This window comes from Folsomia candida, unplaced genomic scaffold, assembly GCF_002217175.1.
Source record: "Folsomia candida strain VU population unplaced genomic scaffold, ASM221717v1 Fcan01_Sc021, whole genome shotgun sequence".
NCBI classification, from domain to species: Eukaryota; Metazoa; Arthropoda; class Collembola; order Entomobryomorpha; family Isotomidae; genus Folsomia; species Folsomia candida.
Window position 1 is genome coordinate 249,136 of NW_019091213.1, and position 12,007 is coordinate 261,142.

Here is a 12,007-nt window from a genome sequence, read left to right on the forward strand (position 1 = left end):
AATACCAATTGTAATGCAAACAAATCCAAGTTTTTTAAGTTACGAAAAAGTGTATTTATTTCACAGCGGAGCAGAAGGTGTAGGATTTTGGGGTACATTCTTCATTCGTTCATTCATTCACTCACATGATAAAAGTTGGACTTGTCGTGGGGCTGGGTAAGCACATGTGCATGATAAGAGTAACTTGGCAATAGGGGGAATTATAAAATGGTGCAAATCCCTCGTCTCTCCATCATTAGATGTTTGGATGCGAGGGACGAGTTATCTGGGGACGAGTGGGAGGTTGTTGGAGTTGGTGAGCTGAGGGGGTGACCGTGGGCTCTTGTTCTTGCGACACCTGAGGAGACAGCTGAGGAGGAGGAGGATGAGGAGGGAGAGGGCGAAGGTGAGGGAGAGCAGCAGCCAGAACACCCACAACTCGCGCAGCTCCTCCCACCCCCCACAATCACGGATGCCCTCGAAACGGAACGGGTAGTCCCGGAAAATGGGGAAGAAAAAGTTCCAAAACAACATCCTGTACACAAAAATAAAGTATTTTATTGTCAGTTGAAACGCTCATGGGGACGAGTCCGACCCACCTGTCCGTGAGGAAGAACTTGTCCATGTGGGGCTTCAGGCTGAGGACGGCAAACTCCTGGTTGAACTCGGTGTAGTTTGTCCATGTGAATTTGAGGCCCCCTTTCTCGCCTTTGGGGTGAGGGCTGGGGCTCCCGTGTTTTATAAAGTTGCCCCACACCTTCATCATGAGGTCCGACATTTTCTTGTCGTCGTAAGATCTGCAAAAAAAAGCCTCCACTTTTCACCCTCGTGCACTTGGGATTTACGTCAGTGACGGAAAGAGGCAGGATTGCATAAGCACGAACGACCTTCTACAAAGGGCCGACCGGGAGTGGCTGGATGGACAAATGCAAAGGTACACACAAGCACATCGCACAGCCATCGCTATGCATGAGGCCCTGACGGTTCTCTTTGTACACATGCAGATGAGAAGAGGGGAGAACAAGGAGTAAGAGAGGTAGTGGAAAAGAGGGTAACTTCAAGTGACACGAAAAGCGGTCGTACTCGTTATTGGAGGAACTCACCGCAAGTGGTTGCTGTAGTTGAGGTAGGGTTCTCCAAAAATGTACTGAATTTCACTCTCATGATACGCACCTATGGAGCAGAGGAGAAAGTTATTTCGCTTCTTGGGCGGATGGAGATTTCTTCCGGAGAAAGCGGCTTTCACGGGGCCTGACATTTCCCAAGCACCAGCCCGTGAGTGACTCACCTATCCACTCCTGCCTCCCCATTTTGAAGTCATCCACGGAAAAGTAGTGGAACTCGTAGAGATAGATGGGCGCCGAGGTGTGGTGAGAGAGCAGATTCATTTCCTTCACGCAAGGCGCCTTCAGCCCCACGTCAGAGATGAACTGAAAAAAGGTCAGGTCAACAGTCGGACAACTTCAAAATTTACTTGTCTAAAAATGTCTTTGTACTCGGAACATAATTCCGGTTATCTGGAATTACCCCTTAAGCAGATGAGACATGAAAACCGGTTTGAGAACAGCTTGAACTGTTTCATCAGAAAAATTTGAAATTCGGAGATAACGCCACGAGGTGCAGACCACACATTTATATTAATGAATTACTTTTACAATATGCATAATTCTGATTGTGCTGTTGTTTATTGGTCTTTCAGACTCGCGTATTTATTTTTATGCGGCCCATCTGCTTTTAATGATCTTTATGTGGGTGAAGGAATATAAGGAGTTGAACTCAGCGGACGGATGGTGCACAATCGGGCAGACATACATGCATCAGTCGACATGGGAAACCCCACGACCAGCGAAAGAGAGCACTACATCCTCATCCTTCATTTAATCAGAGCTGCCCTGTCTGAAAAACGGACACATTGTTCACCACCACGTAAAAGTGAGAGCCTGCCAGGGACGACTACACGAGACTTGCGACGAAATAAGCAGGAGGAGGAACAACAATGGGCAACAGAATGAACTGAATGATGGATTGTCTCATAATGTAATCCTTTCAATCTTCTCTCTCGCCTCTCCTCCTCCTTCACGTCCACCGCAAATAATGCAGATTTGCAAGTCCGCACTCCTGCCTTTGTGGGGAGGAGAGCATCATAAGCCACCCGACAAAAAACTAAGCCAGGAGGCTATTAAGCCACTGCTAACAAAGTGAGTGAGTACAAAGAGGAGGCAAGAGCTCTGCTGCTTCCGTCATCATTAAAAAAGCTCCCTGTTACCAAGGGCTGAGAGAAAGCAGGAGCCACACTTTCGCTCCTTCCTTCCGTCCTCGTCGTCTCTGGGGACGCTTAGCTAGTCCTCCATCACTGAAGGGAAACCTCCTTCTTAAGCCCATGCATTCCAGCCACTCACTCCAGCCGCCCAGAGTGACGCTTATACTTTACTCCTCCAGGTTTCGAGAGGTGTGCTTATTTCCCCCTCGACGAATCCGTGGCACATGCACCCGATGAGTTCTCAATAGCTGTCACTCATTGTCTGCAAGAAAAGGAAAGAAAGGGAAACGTACGTCGGAGATGGACGAGGTCTTTCCCAAAGTGTCGTTCTCTCCAATCCCTGCACGGTACATCTGCAAAAAAGAAAAAATACTGCACTCCAACAACACATTTGCACATTCCCGAGCTTGATTTGGCCCTATCACATCACCTAATTTGCATACGCCTCGTCCGTTTATCTGGTTACGAGGGATGCTACGAGACACTTTTATTTATTTATTGTGGGCTAGTGACAATCACAAACGAGTGACAAATTGACACGGCTTATTCAAGAATTTGGGAAAATACCTTTACGACAAAAGTCAGGAATTACTTCAAGTTTTGGAAACCTCTGTGATTCAAGAGTGACTTTATAAAAATGCCGAGAAAAAGGGTACATTACAGCAAATCCAAGTGACATGGCTTTCTCCACTCTCGGATTTCTTTGTAGAAAATGTTAGGGTTGTGAGTTGAATGGAATTCAAGTTTGGTTTAGCTTTTAAATTAGTATTTAGCAAAATGTATCACACAAGTGTTTTTGGCAAAATAAGTTACTGTACGTGTATGAAACTGCAATTAAGCCATCTGCACGTGGAACTTGAGAAATTGTCAGCCAGCGAATGAAGAACTCTACTTGTTACTTACGTACTGCACTGTCACCGAGTGGATCATGGCAGCCTGACACAGAGGAAAGATGACATTATAGACACATCAGCCAACTCTAAGCAGAATGACAATTCCAAGTGGTGGGAAAATGTGATACCATGTTTGCTTGGGTGACGGTGGGCAGATTCTCGAGCAGGCTAACCACATCAACCTGCACAAATGAGCGGAGGTCTTTCGTCTTTGTCGTCGGACCAACTTCAAAACAAAACAAGGAAAGAGCACTAATTAGTCGGAAAGTATGCTCATCAAAGCCGTTCAAATCGTCCGTGAACTCACATTTGGTGAACCAAATGGTAACTTCGTCCCTCGTGAAGCCGGTGAGTATGGGCACGGGTTGAAAGTCCTTGGTTCGGATAAGCTGCTCGGGATGATCCTTCAGGAATTTGCCTCCATAAGGCCCGTCGACCACGGTGGCAAAGGCCAGACTGGAGAGAGTCAATTAGTCAACGGTGTGACTTTCATGATGTCATAGCTAAATATGCATGCACAAATTTATAGCTTTGTTGTCCAGCTACGTGCGTCTGTACCTGAGCCCGTCCTCCAGTTTAGCGTGCTGTTGGGTGACACGAGAAAAGTGGGTTGATTAGGATCGCAGGCAGGGTGTACTAAATAACAAACACTGTCACGTCCTTTCTCACCTTCATGATCAGTTGTGGAGAAAAGTTTCGGACGCAGTCGACCAAGTCATGGGTGGGGCTGGTGGGGCACCCAAGTTTGGTCGCCAGAGCCTCCGCGTGTTTTCTGGGATTCGCCTGGATGGCCCAAGGTGCTCTGAAGGGACAGAGAATAATAACCACCCACAATTAAAGCACCCAACAATAAATTGGCCCCAAGGCCTCGACCTGCACAAGTCCAACTGCAAGACAATCCTTACCCCGAGCAGCCCGACTGCACCGTGACGCCCACAAACTTCCCTGCAAGGAAAGGAAACAAGACCTGTAAACAGGGCAGAATGGCCACCAAGCACCCACGAGGAAGGAAAGGTATGAAATTCCAAAGGCAGCTTTCATTTTATGAGACTCATCCGCATTCCTCTTCCGCCTCCTCCTCTCCATTTATTATCCTCACACACACAGAGAAGATCACTAATCCACTGCTGCTGCTGGACAACGGGCGAGCGAGCTTTACGTAATAAACTGGACAGAGTGGAATGTGTCCTATTTATATAGATTTTTATACCCGTGGAGTCCGCACCGACGGAATGATGGGCAGGACAAGGGGCTCATTTAGTTTAGCAGCAGCAGCAGCGTGGTTGGAGTAGGGGAGAAAGGAGAGTTGGATTACTGGAGACGAGAGAGAGCTCAGGATAAGAAATGAGATTAACGTCATCCAGCTCAGACTTTCTCTCTCTCGCTCTCATTAGTGAGCTGGATAATTACACGGTCATTTGACACCACTAATGGCAACATAATCCCATTACGTCGTGTCCAACCAAGCAGCCAGCCCATGAGCCGAGACGTACTTACTTCTCTTCACATTATCATTCGAACCAAGGGAGACGACGACGACGACACTTTGACATCAACTTCAAAAACTCGACTCAAGAAGAGAGTCAAAACTTGGGAAAAAACTTTACTTGCCTTTCGAAAGCCCTGAAAACATGTGGAACATGACGGACGCGGCGCCGGCACTGTTGCCCACCAACGTTACACGTCCCGGGTCTCCTCTAAAGTGATGGATATGTTGGTGCACCCAGTCCAAGGCGATCGCTGCAAAAGTAAACATGACCTTAATTTTGCTGACCAGAGTGTAGAAGAACTTGGGGGTCGGTCAGCCTACAAACCTTGATCTAGCAGCCCATAATTTCCAGAGGCGGCCGCGTCCCCCGTGCTGAGAAATCCTAACGGTCCGAGTCGATAGTTGAAGGTGACGACGACGAGGTGCTGGCTGGAGGCGATGACTTGTCCGGGGTACAGCCGCCCCGCATTCATGTAGTAGGACCCTGTGAATTTACGGCTTTTATCATTAACCCACAAATAAATAGTCTTTTGATAAACTGTATTTTCTGAATTGGCCACGAAGGCCGGCTCACCCCCATGGATGAAGAAAAGAACGGGAAGGAGTGGTTGCGACGCTGAGTCGTCGACGCCACCGTTGCCGCCAGCACCACCACCACCATCGCCACCACCGCTGCTGCTGCTGCTGCTATTATTCTCCTTCTGCTGGTTCTGAGGATAAACCAATTACGACGCTCTGTACCAAATTAGCGAACATCTCGTCTCCTCGACACACAGGAAATTGTGCCAACTTCTTCCTTCTCATCCTTCCTTGATCAACACTAATTGCCAATCTCTCGCAAAATGCATGCTCATTAATATGCATTCAAAAGGAACATTTCATCTTGCACGCTCGGGGAAAAGTTGTTAACTAAGGAGTCTGGATTTAGTGGGTGGGGACTGCTCGAGCTAGGCTAGATCTAAATATTTACATGTGTAGCAGGAGGCAGGCAAGGAAGGAAGGGGGCAAGAGGAGATTGTGAGACAAGGGTTCTGACGAACGATATCTCATCCTGCCCCCAGAGGAGCAGTTGGTTTTGGTGTGCCCATTTGTCGTCTCTTTGGCTGGGAGTGTAATTAGTTCCCCCTGAGGGTGCTTGGGCGTCAGGGAAGACAAATGGGGAGGCTTTGAGGGTCAGAGGGACAATAAGGCAAATGGCTCACCAAAGGCACGTAGATGTTGAGTGTGAGACAGTCTTCACTCATGGCGTAGGACTCGAGCTTCTTTTTCCTCACGGCGCCTCGACCCCCAGTGCCGCCCTTCCCCCCATGCGGAACCACGTCCCAAATCTTCTGCTCGCCCGGTTGGAAGCAAATGGCTCTGAAGTTGGTGGCATCGAGGGGGCCGTCCCCCCAGGACTCCAGCTCCATCGGGGGCTAGCAAACATTCCAAACACAGTGATTTACTGCCATGTTGCTCGAAAACAACTTTTACTGCTCTGCGCTCATGCATGGCTGCGATGGATGAGTTTTTGGTGGCGTTTGGTCGGGTCCATTATCATAAAATCAATCTCTAGGAAAAGTGTGTGAGTGGTTTGGGACGTAAATTGTGAGCATTTGACAGAATTCCTTCCCGTCTTGCGTCTTCTAAATAATATGCAACACTTGGCTTCCTGTAAGCCCACTTGGGTACGTACATATGCATAGTTAGCTCGTCTTTTATTTCTCCGCTCTCTCTCTCGCTCTCTCTTTGAGATGCAAATGTGGCAGGATCCCAATTAGGCGTGGAATATACATGAGAAGACATCACCACGCCGCTATCCTTCCCGGAACACGGAATTAAAAGACTCAATTTCTTCTTGATCCGTCTCAGTCTCATCTTTTCGCATCCACTTCTCTGGCCTTACCTCCTCCCCGCACTTGCAGACCAGCCGGAGCGACGACTCCTGAAACTGAGTTGTGGTCGTGTGGTAAAAGTGTCGTCCTTGTGATGTGGTCCTCGTGTGGTCTACGTGGCATCATCTGCACTGCTCCTCCTCCTCCGCCGCCGCCGCCGCCGCCGCCGAGCGAGTGAGTGAGTGAGAGTGCAATTAAAGGAGAGACTACTCGCACTTGCTTTTTATTCGAGGGAGAATGGGCATCAAAAAATTAATAAGTTTCCGACCGACGAGAGTGAGGGCCACGCAAGCTTTACTTTACACTCCCATTCTGCCTTCCGTCTTCCTTATAAATGTTCTTTCTAACCCAGGGAAAAACTTACTCCACGTCCTCCTCGTCGTCATTTTTTTGTTTAATAAACTTTCCATCCGCAGAGTTTAGAGCATAAAAAAGCGATGGAATAAATCATTCCGCATGAAGAACGTGAAGAACGTCTCTCTCCTCGCGCTTTATGCGAGTTCTTAATAAATGAACAAGTCGATCCTACCTCGAGAGAAGGGAAAAGTACGTCAAACTAACTTTTTAGATAAACAGGTCACATAATCGGAAAGTCGGGGATGAGGCAAGTGGGCGGCGGCGAGACCAGATGATTGGACCCTCCAAATCGTAATGGGAGACGAGGGGCAGCATTTAAATTATGACGACGAATGTCAGCCTCACTTTCTTCAAATCTCAATGTCTAATGACGCCAAGAAGGGCTTGGTTGCCACACAATTCCGCTCGACACACCAACAGAATATCCTCGCTCAGGTGATAAATTCTTAATGATCGGCTCACTGAGTGTGTCATGACATTAATACCCCACACACTCATGAGCATCACATGCATGTAACGTGTGCATATGCAACCAAACCCCAGCGTTGGCATGAAATTGGTCTAATTTGAGGCGGGGTCAAGGGAAAGGAGCAGAGAGATTCTTACCCTGAACCGTAGGTCGTTAATGGGCGCTTGGGCGTACGGGAGACCTACATACGACACACACACACATGCAAATAATCGAAATTACAAGGACGAGCCAAATTGTGGATGTACGCACCCAGATAGCCAACAACCTGGGCGTGTGTTTTGGGGATGGTGAAGACCTTTCCGCGAGCCGTTCCCAGGGACGTGGTCACGGTGGGGACCGGAGTGTCCCCTTGTGGACTCGCCTCGTGAGGGAGCAGCGGCAGGAGGAGGAGAGAGAGAAGCACCGTCACCTTCCCCCCACGGCCACGACAACCCCCCTCGCCCCCAGTCATCACATTCATCTGGATCACGTCGTGGCACAGAGCAGCTTCATACCGGTGTCCACGCTTCGACTTCCACCCCCATGCACCATAGTTACTGGGCGTAAGAGATGTTAGCACCCTGAAGGAGGGGGCAAAGGTCAGCCATTCACCAAACTATTCGCCTTCTATACGCCGATAAACGCGAACAATGCCGTTGCCATTACTCACTCTCGCTCGATGATGGTCGTACTCACACCATGGACCACAAACTATCTACACATGCAGCACTGAAACCTTATGGGAGCAACAGGACCATACTTGTTTCGAGGGAAGGAAGCACCGTTGCTACTTTTTCCGACCTGCTGCCTGCGGACGAGAAGGAGAAGGAGAAGAAGGTCACGGTCACTTGGCACGAAGAGGCTGTGAGAAGGTTATCTTATCCGTCTCCCGTGGGGCATGGTGATCCGTTTCAAGCAGATTATGGTCGAGGTTGTGAACACGTCCACTGGCACTGAGACACTGCTCCACTCTCATCTTCATCTCACTCTCCTCGCTCGCCGTCTCATTCAGCGTCCTCTCCTCTGCTCCTCATTATTCGCCAATGTGTGAGCAGCAGGCGCATGCACTTCACTTCTTGACCTCATACAATCCAAACACACAACCGGCAGCGATTATTCTTCGTACTGAGACCCGCTCTCAGAACAGCAGCCATGCCGTCACGGATAACATTCGCTTCCATTGACGCTCCTTTATGAACATCTGCACATCATTCTCGCCATGTGGACGGACGGAGAAGAGAGAAGAAACCACGAAATAAGGTTCCCATCAAAAACAGCTATTTAGTTTTAAGTGACGGAGAGAGAACAAGGACAAGATTTATTCAAGGCACAAAATATCATCTCAAGTTGGGATTCAAAGTGAGTACAGAAATAAGAACAAAATTTACAAGGACGAGAAAGTGGAGATGGTCTCCCTCCACGGAGACCCTCCCCCCTCCACCCACGACTGGGACATACATTTCCTGCTCCAAGCACTCTGCGAGCGTGACGACGCGGAGTCCGACGACCTGCGTGAGATAGGTCAGCGTCTCCTCCGCCAGAGGGGCCGACATAGGCAGAGGGTCGTGATGAAGCCCAATGCAGCTCAAGTTGGCAGCCGTGTGATGATTGTCCGTGGTGGCGTAGAAGGCCTTGTAGGCATCTACCCCATCGGGCGGGGTTGCCCAGTCACGCGTGTCCACGTTCCACATGGCGACGGTGTAGCCGAACTCCGACTGGACAAAGGTTTCCATTTCCTCCGTGAAGATTCCTAGTGGAGGTCGGAACACGGTCAGGTTCACCTCAGAAATAAAACATGAGTTTTATAAATCTCTTTTCTTTTTGTCGCAATCCTTAAAATCTCACCCCAATCGTTTCTCTCACAACCTGAGCCAAGTGTTCCAGCTCGTTCTTCAACTCTGTCCTCGTGAGGTTGATGAGGTCGGTGTGGTTCCACGAGTGGGACCCCAGTTGATGGCCCTGCGTTGAATGTGGAAATTACACACGGGTGGACAACTAATTTTTTGCATATATCACTGGGATTGTTCAAAAGTGATATACATTTCGCTCGACGAACCTCGTTGTAAATCCGAGTAATGGTACTTTTGTAGCGGGCAAGGTCAGTCTCATAGTTGTAGAGCCCGTTCACGAAGAACGACGCGGTCACATTGAAGTTTTTCAGGACATCGAGCACTTGGTTGGTTTCTGGCACGCCGGGACCGTCATCTGAATAAATAAATAGTGACTGACTAACTAACTAGGCACTTAACTAATACTAACGACTTGTATTTAAGAATATGAATGTATGACTCACCAAACGTGAGGGCTACCAATCCAGGTTGTGTGCAATTATAAAATGCACCCTGAACCCTTGGGCCCCAAAAAACCAGAGAAACTAACACCCACCAAATCTCCAAAAACTCGTTGATTTTGCTACTCATGTTTAACTCTCGCTTTCGTTCGATGCAAGTCAAGTCAAGGCTTCGTAATGAGCTGCACACGTAAATACTTACTTTTGGTGTAGTCAGTAATTTGTGTTGACGCAACGTGATTTTGAATAATAACGATCTTATCAGTTCAAAACTGCTTTATTATGGGTTTATTTATTCCCTGCTCTGTGGAGACACGACTAATCCACAATCAATCAATCAAGAGATAATAATGTATTTGCAAATAAATGTTTCGCTTGTAAAGCACACAAAGATGCTGATGGCGTGAACGGTGGAGCTAGTAATTGATTTGTTCAAGGCACAACCGCCTTGATTGGTGTCATCGACCACAAGCGCTTATCACGGAGAAACTGCTTGGATGTCCGGAAGAGCGAGTCCGTCCCATGTATCCAGTCCATTAGCCCAACCACGCCGTAGTTATAGTTGAACCTTTCATCCAATAATGGGTCAATTATCAACAAAACTGAAACAACGGAACCCTAAGTTTAATAATTTCCCTGCGTGGCTGCGTGTTGCAGGAACGTACTTGAGGTGGTGAAAGTCGTGGAACTCGGGCGACTTCAAAAACGGAAGGTGAAAGCCAGAGTGGACCGTCAATGTTTCAAATGTCCCAATAACTGCGTAAACCCTGAAAGTTCATACACAATCGAGATGGAGATTAGTTTCAAATAATCCTAATTGTGCAGTATTACATCGGTCATAGGTTTTTACTCACCACAGGAGTGCAATGTGCGAATTGAGCAGCAGAGCCCCTGTGCATTCGAGCATACATGAGATTACGTATTTATATATGGATTTAGCAGCAATGTGTGTATGCATTTCAGTTCAAAGCTTCACTCATTCGTGGAGTTCACGGTCCTGAGTAAACATTTGAGAGGAATGGGCTTATCGAATCACTCTCTTACCCACTGCGAGTGGAAATACGTTGGAAACGATGTGCTCCACGGGGTGACAGTACGCGGCTGCAAACGCGATTGGAGAGATCCTGTAAAAACATGGACCATTCAATTTCTAGAGCTCAGTGAGTTCTTCGGGACGCATGCATCTGAATGATGACATGTGGACACTTATTGCGACATGTTGACTAATGTGTGTGGTACCGCACCACGTGTGGTGTTTCTTGTGGATGGACTTGTAAATGAGCGGGTGGTGGAGGAGGCGGTGGGAGTAGTAGAAAAAGACCTCGGTGGCCAGGGCGAAGACGGCGAGGTGGAGGATGGCGCTCGTCAGGCTGGGCAGCTCTTGAGGACGGACCACACCCCTCCACTCCTCCCACCAATACTTCACAGCCGCAAAGGGCAGGATGAGCAGCTGGTTGAAACCCACAACCTTCAACAGGTCCACCAACTGTTCCCGGGATATCTGGAGTAATTAGTTTAGTTATTTACGGACTAAATAAATGTGGTGTGTAGTTTAGTTGATTCATTTCTGCTACCGGATAAGTTTTGACGTTCTCCTGAACCTTGTAGCGCATGAGGAAGGGTGGTGGTCCCAGATAGTCCAGGATCAAGAAAATGCCCCCAAGTCCCCAGTACGCCAAGGCAGTGACGCCAAAGGTGCCATAGACATGGATGCTGAATTCGTCACCACCCCAAAAGTCTGACACTGCATCCCATTGCCTCTGGAACCATGAAATCTCCATCCTTTCTGCTTCCCTTCGTGTCACACACCTTGTTACTCCCAATTATTGAGCTGGGAATTAAATGTCACTCACTCAATTTACTACTGAAGAAGCAGATCCGGGTGGATGATACAGCAAAATGTTCTATACACACCTTTCTTGCACAATATCAAAAGCTTGATAAGACAAAGTGACACTCGTGTTTAGTCCGAACCAGGGCTTATGCACCCTGTCTGATTATTCTCTGTCTGATTATTCAGAGTTGATGCATACATACTCACTCAACCCAATCTTGGGTCGGGCTATGTGCAAGTGCCAATTTTGCAGATTGTTATCAGACACACACTTGAAATCAGCAAGTGTCATGTCACGTAATTTAATAAGCTGTATAGAGTTCTATATACGCTGAACAAATACGGACGGTATTTTTAGTTTCTGGAAGAGTACGCATGTATTAAAGTCAAACACAATCTGAAAAATGGACTGACGACCTGGTGACGGGATGATATTTGCTTACACGCGTGTATATATGTATCGGGCTCATTCATGTCCATGTCTTATTGAGGACTAAAAGAATGTCATCATTAAATCAAAATTAACCTTCATGATCAATGATACCGCTGTGACTTTGCCAAACTAACCCAAGACATAAAG

The 12,007-nt window shown here is 47.8% G+C and overlaps 3 protein-coding genes and 1 long non-coding RNA gene across 6 annotated transcripts; 1 reads left to right on the plus strand and 3 right to left on the minus strand.

Annotated features, from left to right (window-relative positions):
• Window positions 1-36: 36 nt before the first annotated feature.
• Window positions 37-8,289, minus strand: LOC110858528 (acylcarnitine hydrolase). Its single transcript, XM_022107344.2, has 17 exons — window positions 7,574-8,289; window positions 7,459-7,502; window positions 5,824-6,036; window positions 5,196-5,331; window positions 4,947-5,105; window positions 4,744-4,872; window positions 4,038-4,077; window positions 3,802-3,934; window positions 3,691-3,716; window positions 3,440-3,588; window positions 3,261-3,358; window positions 3,143-3,175; window positions 2,533-2,592; window positions 1,268-1,409; window positions 1,083-1,152; window positions 579-776; window positions 37-514 (listed from the first exon to the last, which is right to left on the minus strand). Exons 1-17 carry the CDS (start codon window positions 7,782-7,784, stop codon window positions 262-264), a joined length of 2,094 nt encoding a protein of 697 aa, XP_021963036.1. The 5' UTR covers window positions 7,785-8,289; the 3' UTR covers window positions 37-261.
• LOC118438470 lies at window positions 769-5,164 on the plus strand. 3 transcript variants are annotated; one of them, XR_004836818.1, is made up of 4 exons: window positions 769-913; window positions 984-1,105; window positions 1,164-1,596; window positions 1,679-5,164. It is a non-coding gene; the product is annotated as an uncharacterized LOC118438470 (long non-coding RNA). The 3 variants fall into 3 exon arrangements; XR_004836816.1 differs by having other exon boundaries at window positions 769-1,105; XR_004836817.1 differs by having other exon boundaries at window positions 984-1,596.
• Window positions 8,290-8,583: 294 nt separating the features above from the next.
• LOC110858435 (peptidoglycan-N-acetylglucosamine deacetylase) lies at window positions 8,584-9,784 on the minus strand. The gene is made up of 4 exons (XM_022107217.2): window positions 9,597-9,784; window positions 9,360-9,508; window positions 9,149-9,262; window positions 8,584-9,084 (listed from the first exon to the last, which is right to left on the minus strand). Exons 1-4 carry the CDS (start codon window positions 9,721-9,723, stop codon window positions 8,641-8,643), a joined length of 834 nt encoding a protein of 277 aa, XP_021962909.1. The 5' UTR covers window positions 9,724-9,784; the 3' UTR covers window positions 8,584-8,640.
• An 82-nt stretch (window positions 9,785-9,866) lies between these two features.
• On the minus strand, window positions 9,867-11,667 carry LOC110858436 (fatty acid hydroxylase domain-containing protein 2). Its single transcript, XM_022107218.2, has 6 exons — window positions 11,168-11,667; window positions 10,838-11,094; window positions 10,638-10,717; window positions 10,448-10,484; window positions 10,259-10,360; window positions 9,867-10,161 (listed from the first exon to the last, which is right to left on the minus strand). Exons 1-6 carry the CDS (start codon window positions 11,372-11,374, stop codon window positions 10,026-10,028), a joined length of 819 nt encoding a protein of 272 aa, XP_021962910.1. The 5' UTR covers window positions 11,375-11,667; the 3' UTR covers window positions 9,867-10,025.
• Between the last annotated feature and the right edge of the window lie 340 nt (window positions 11,668-12,007).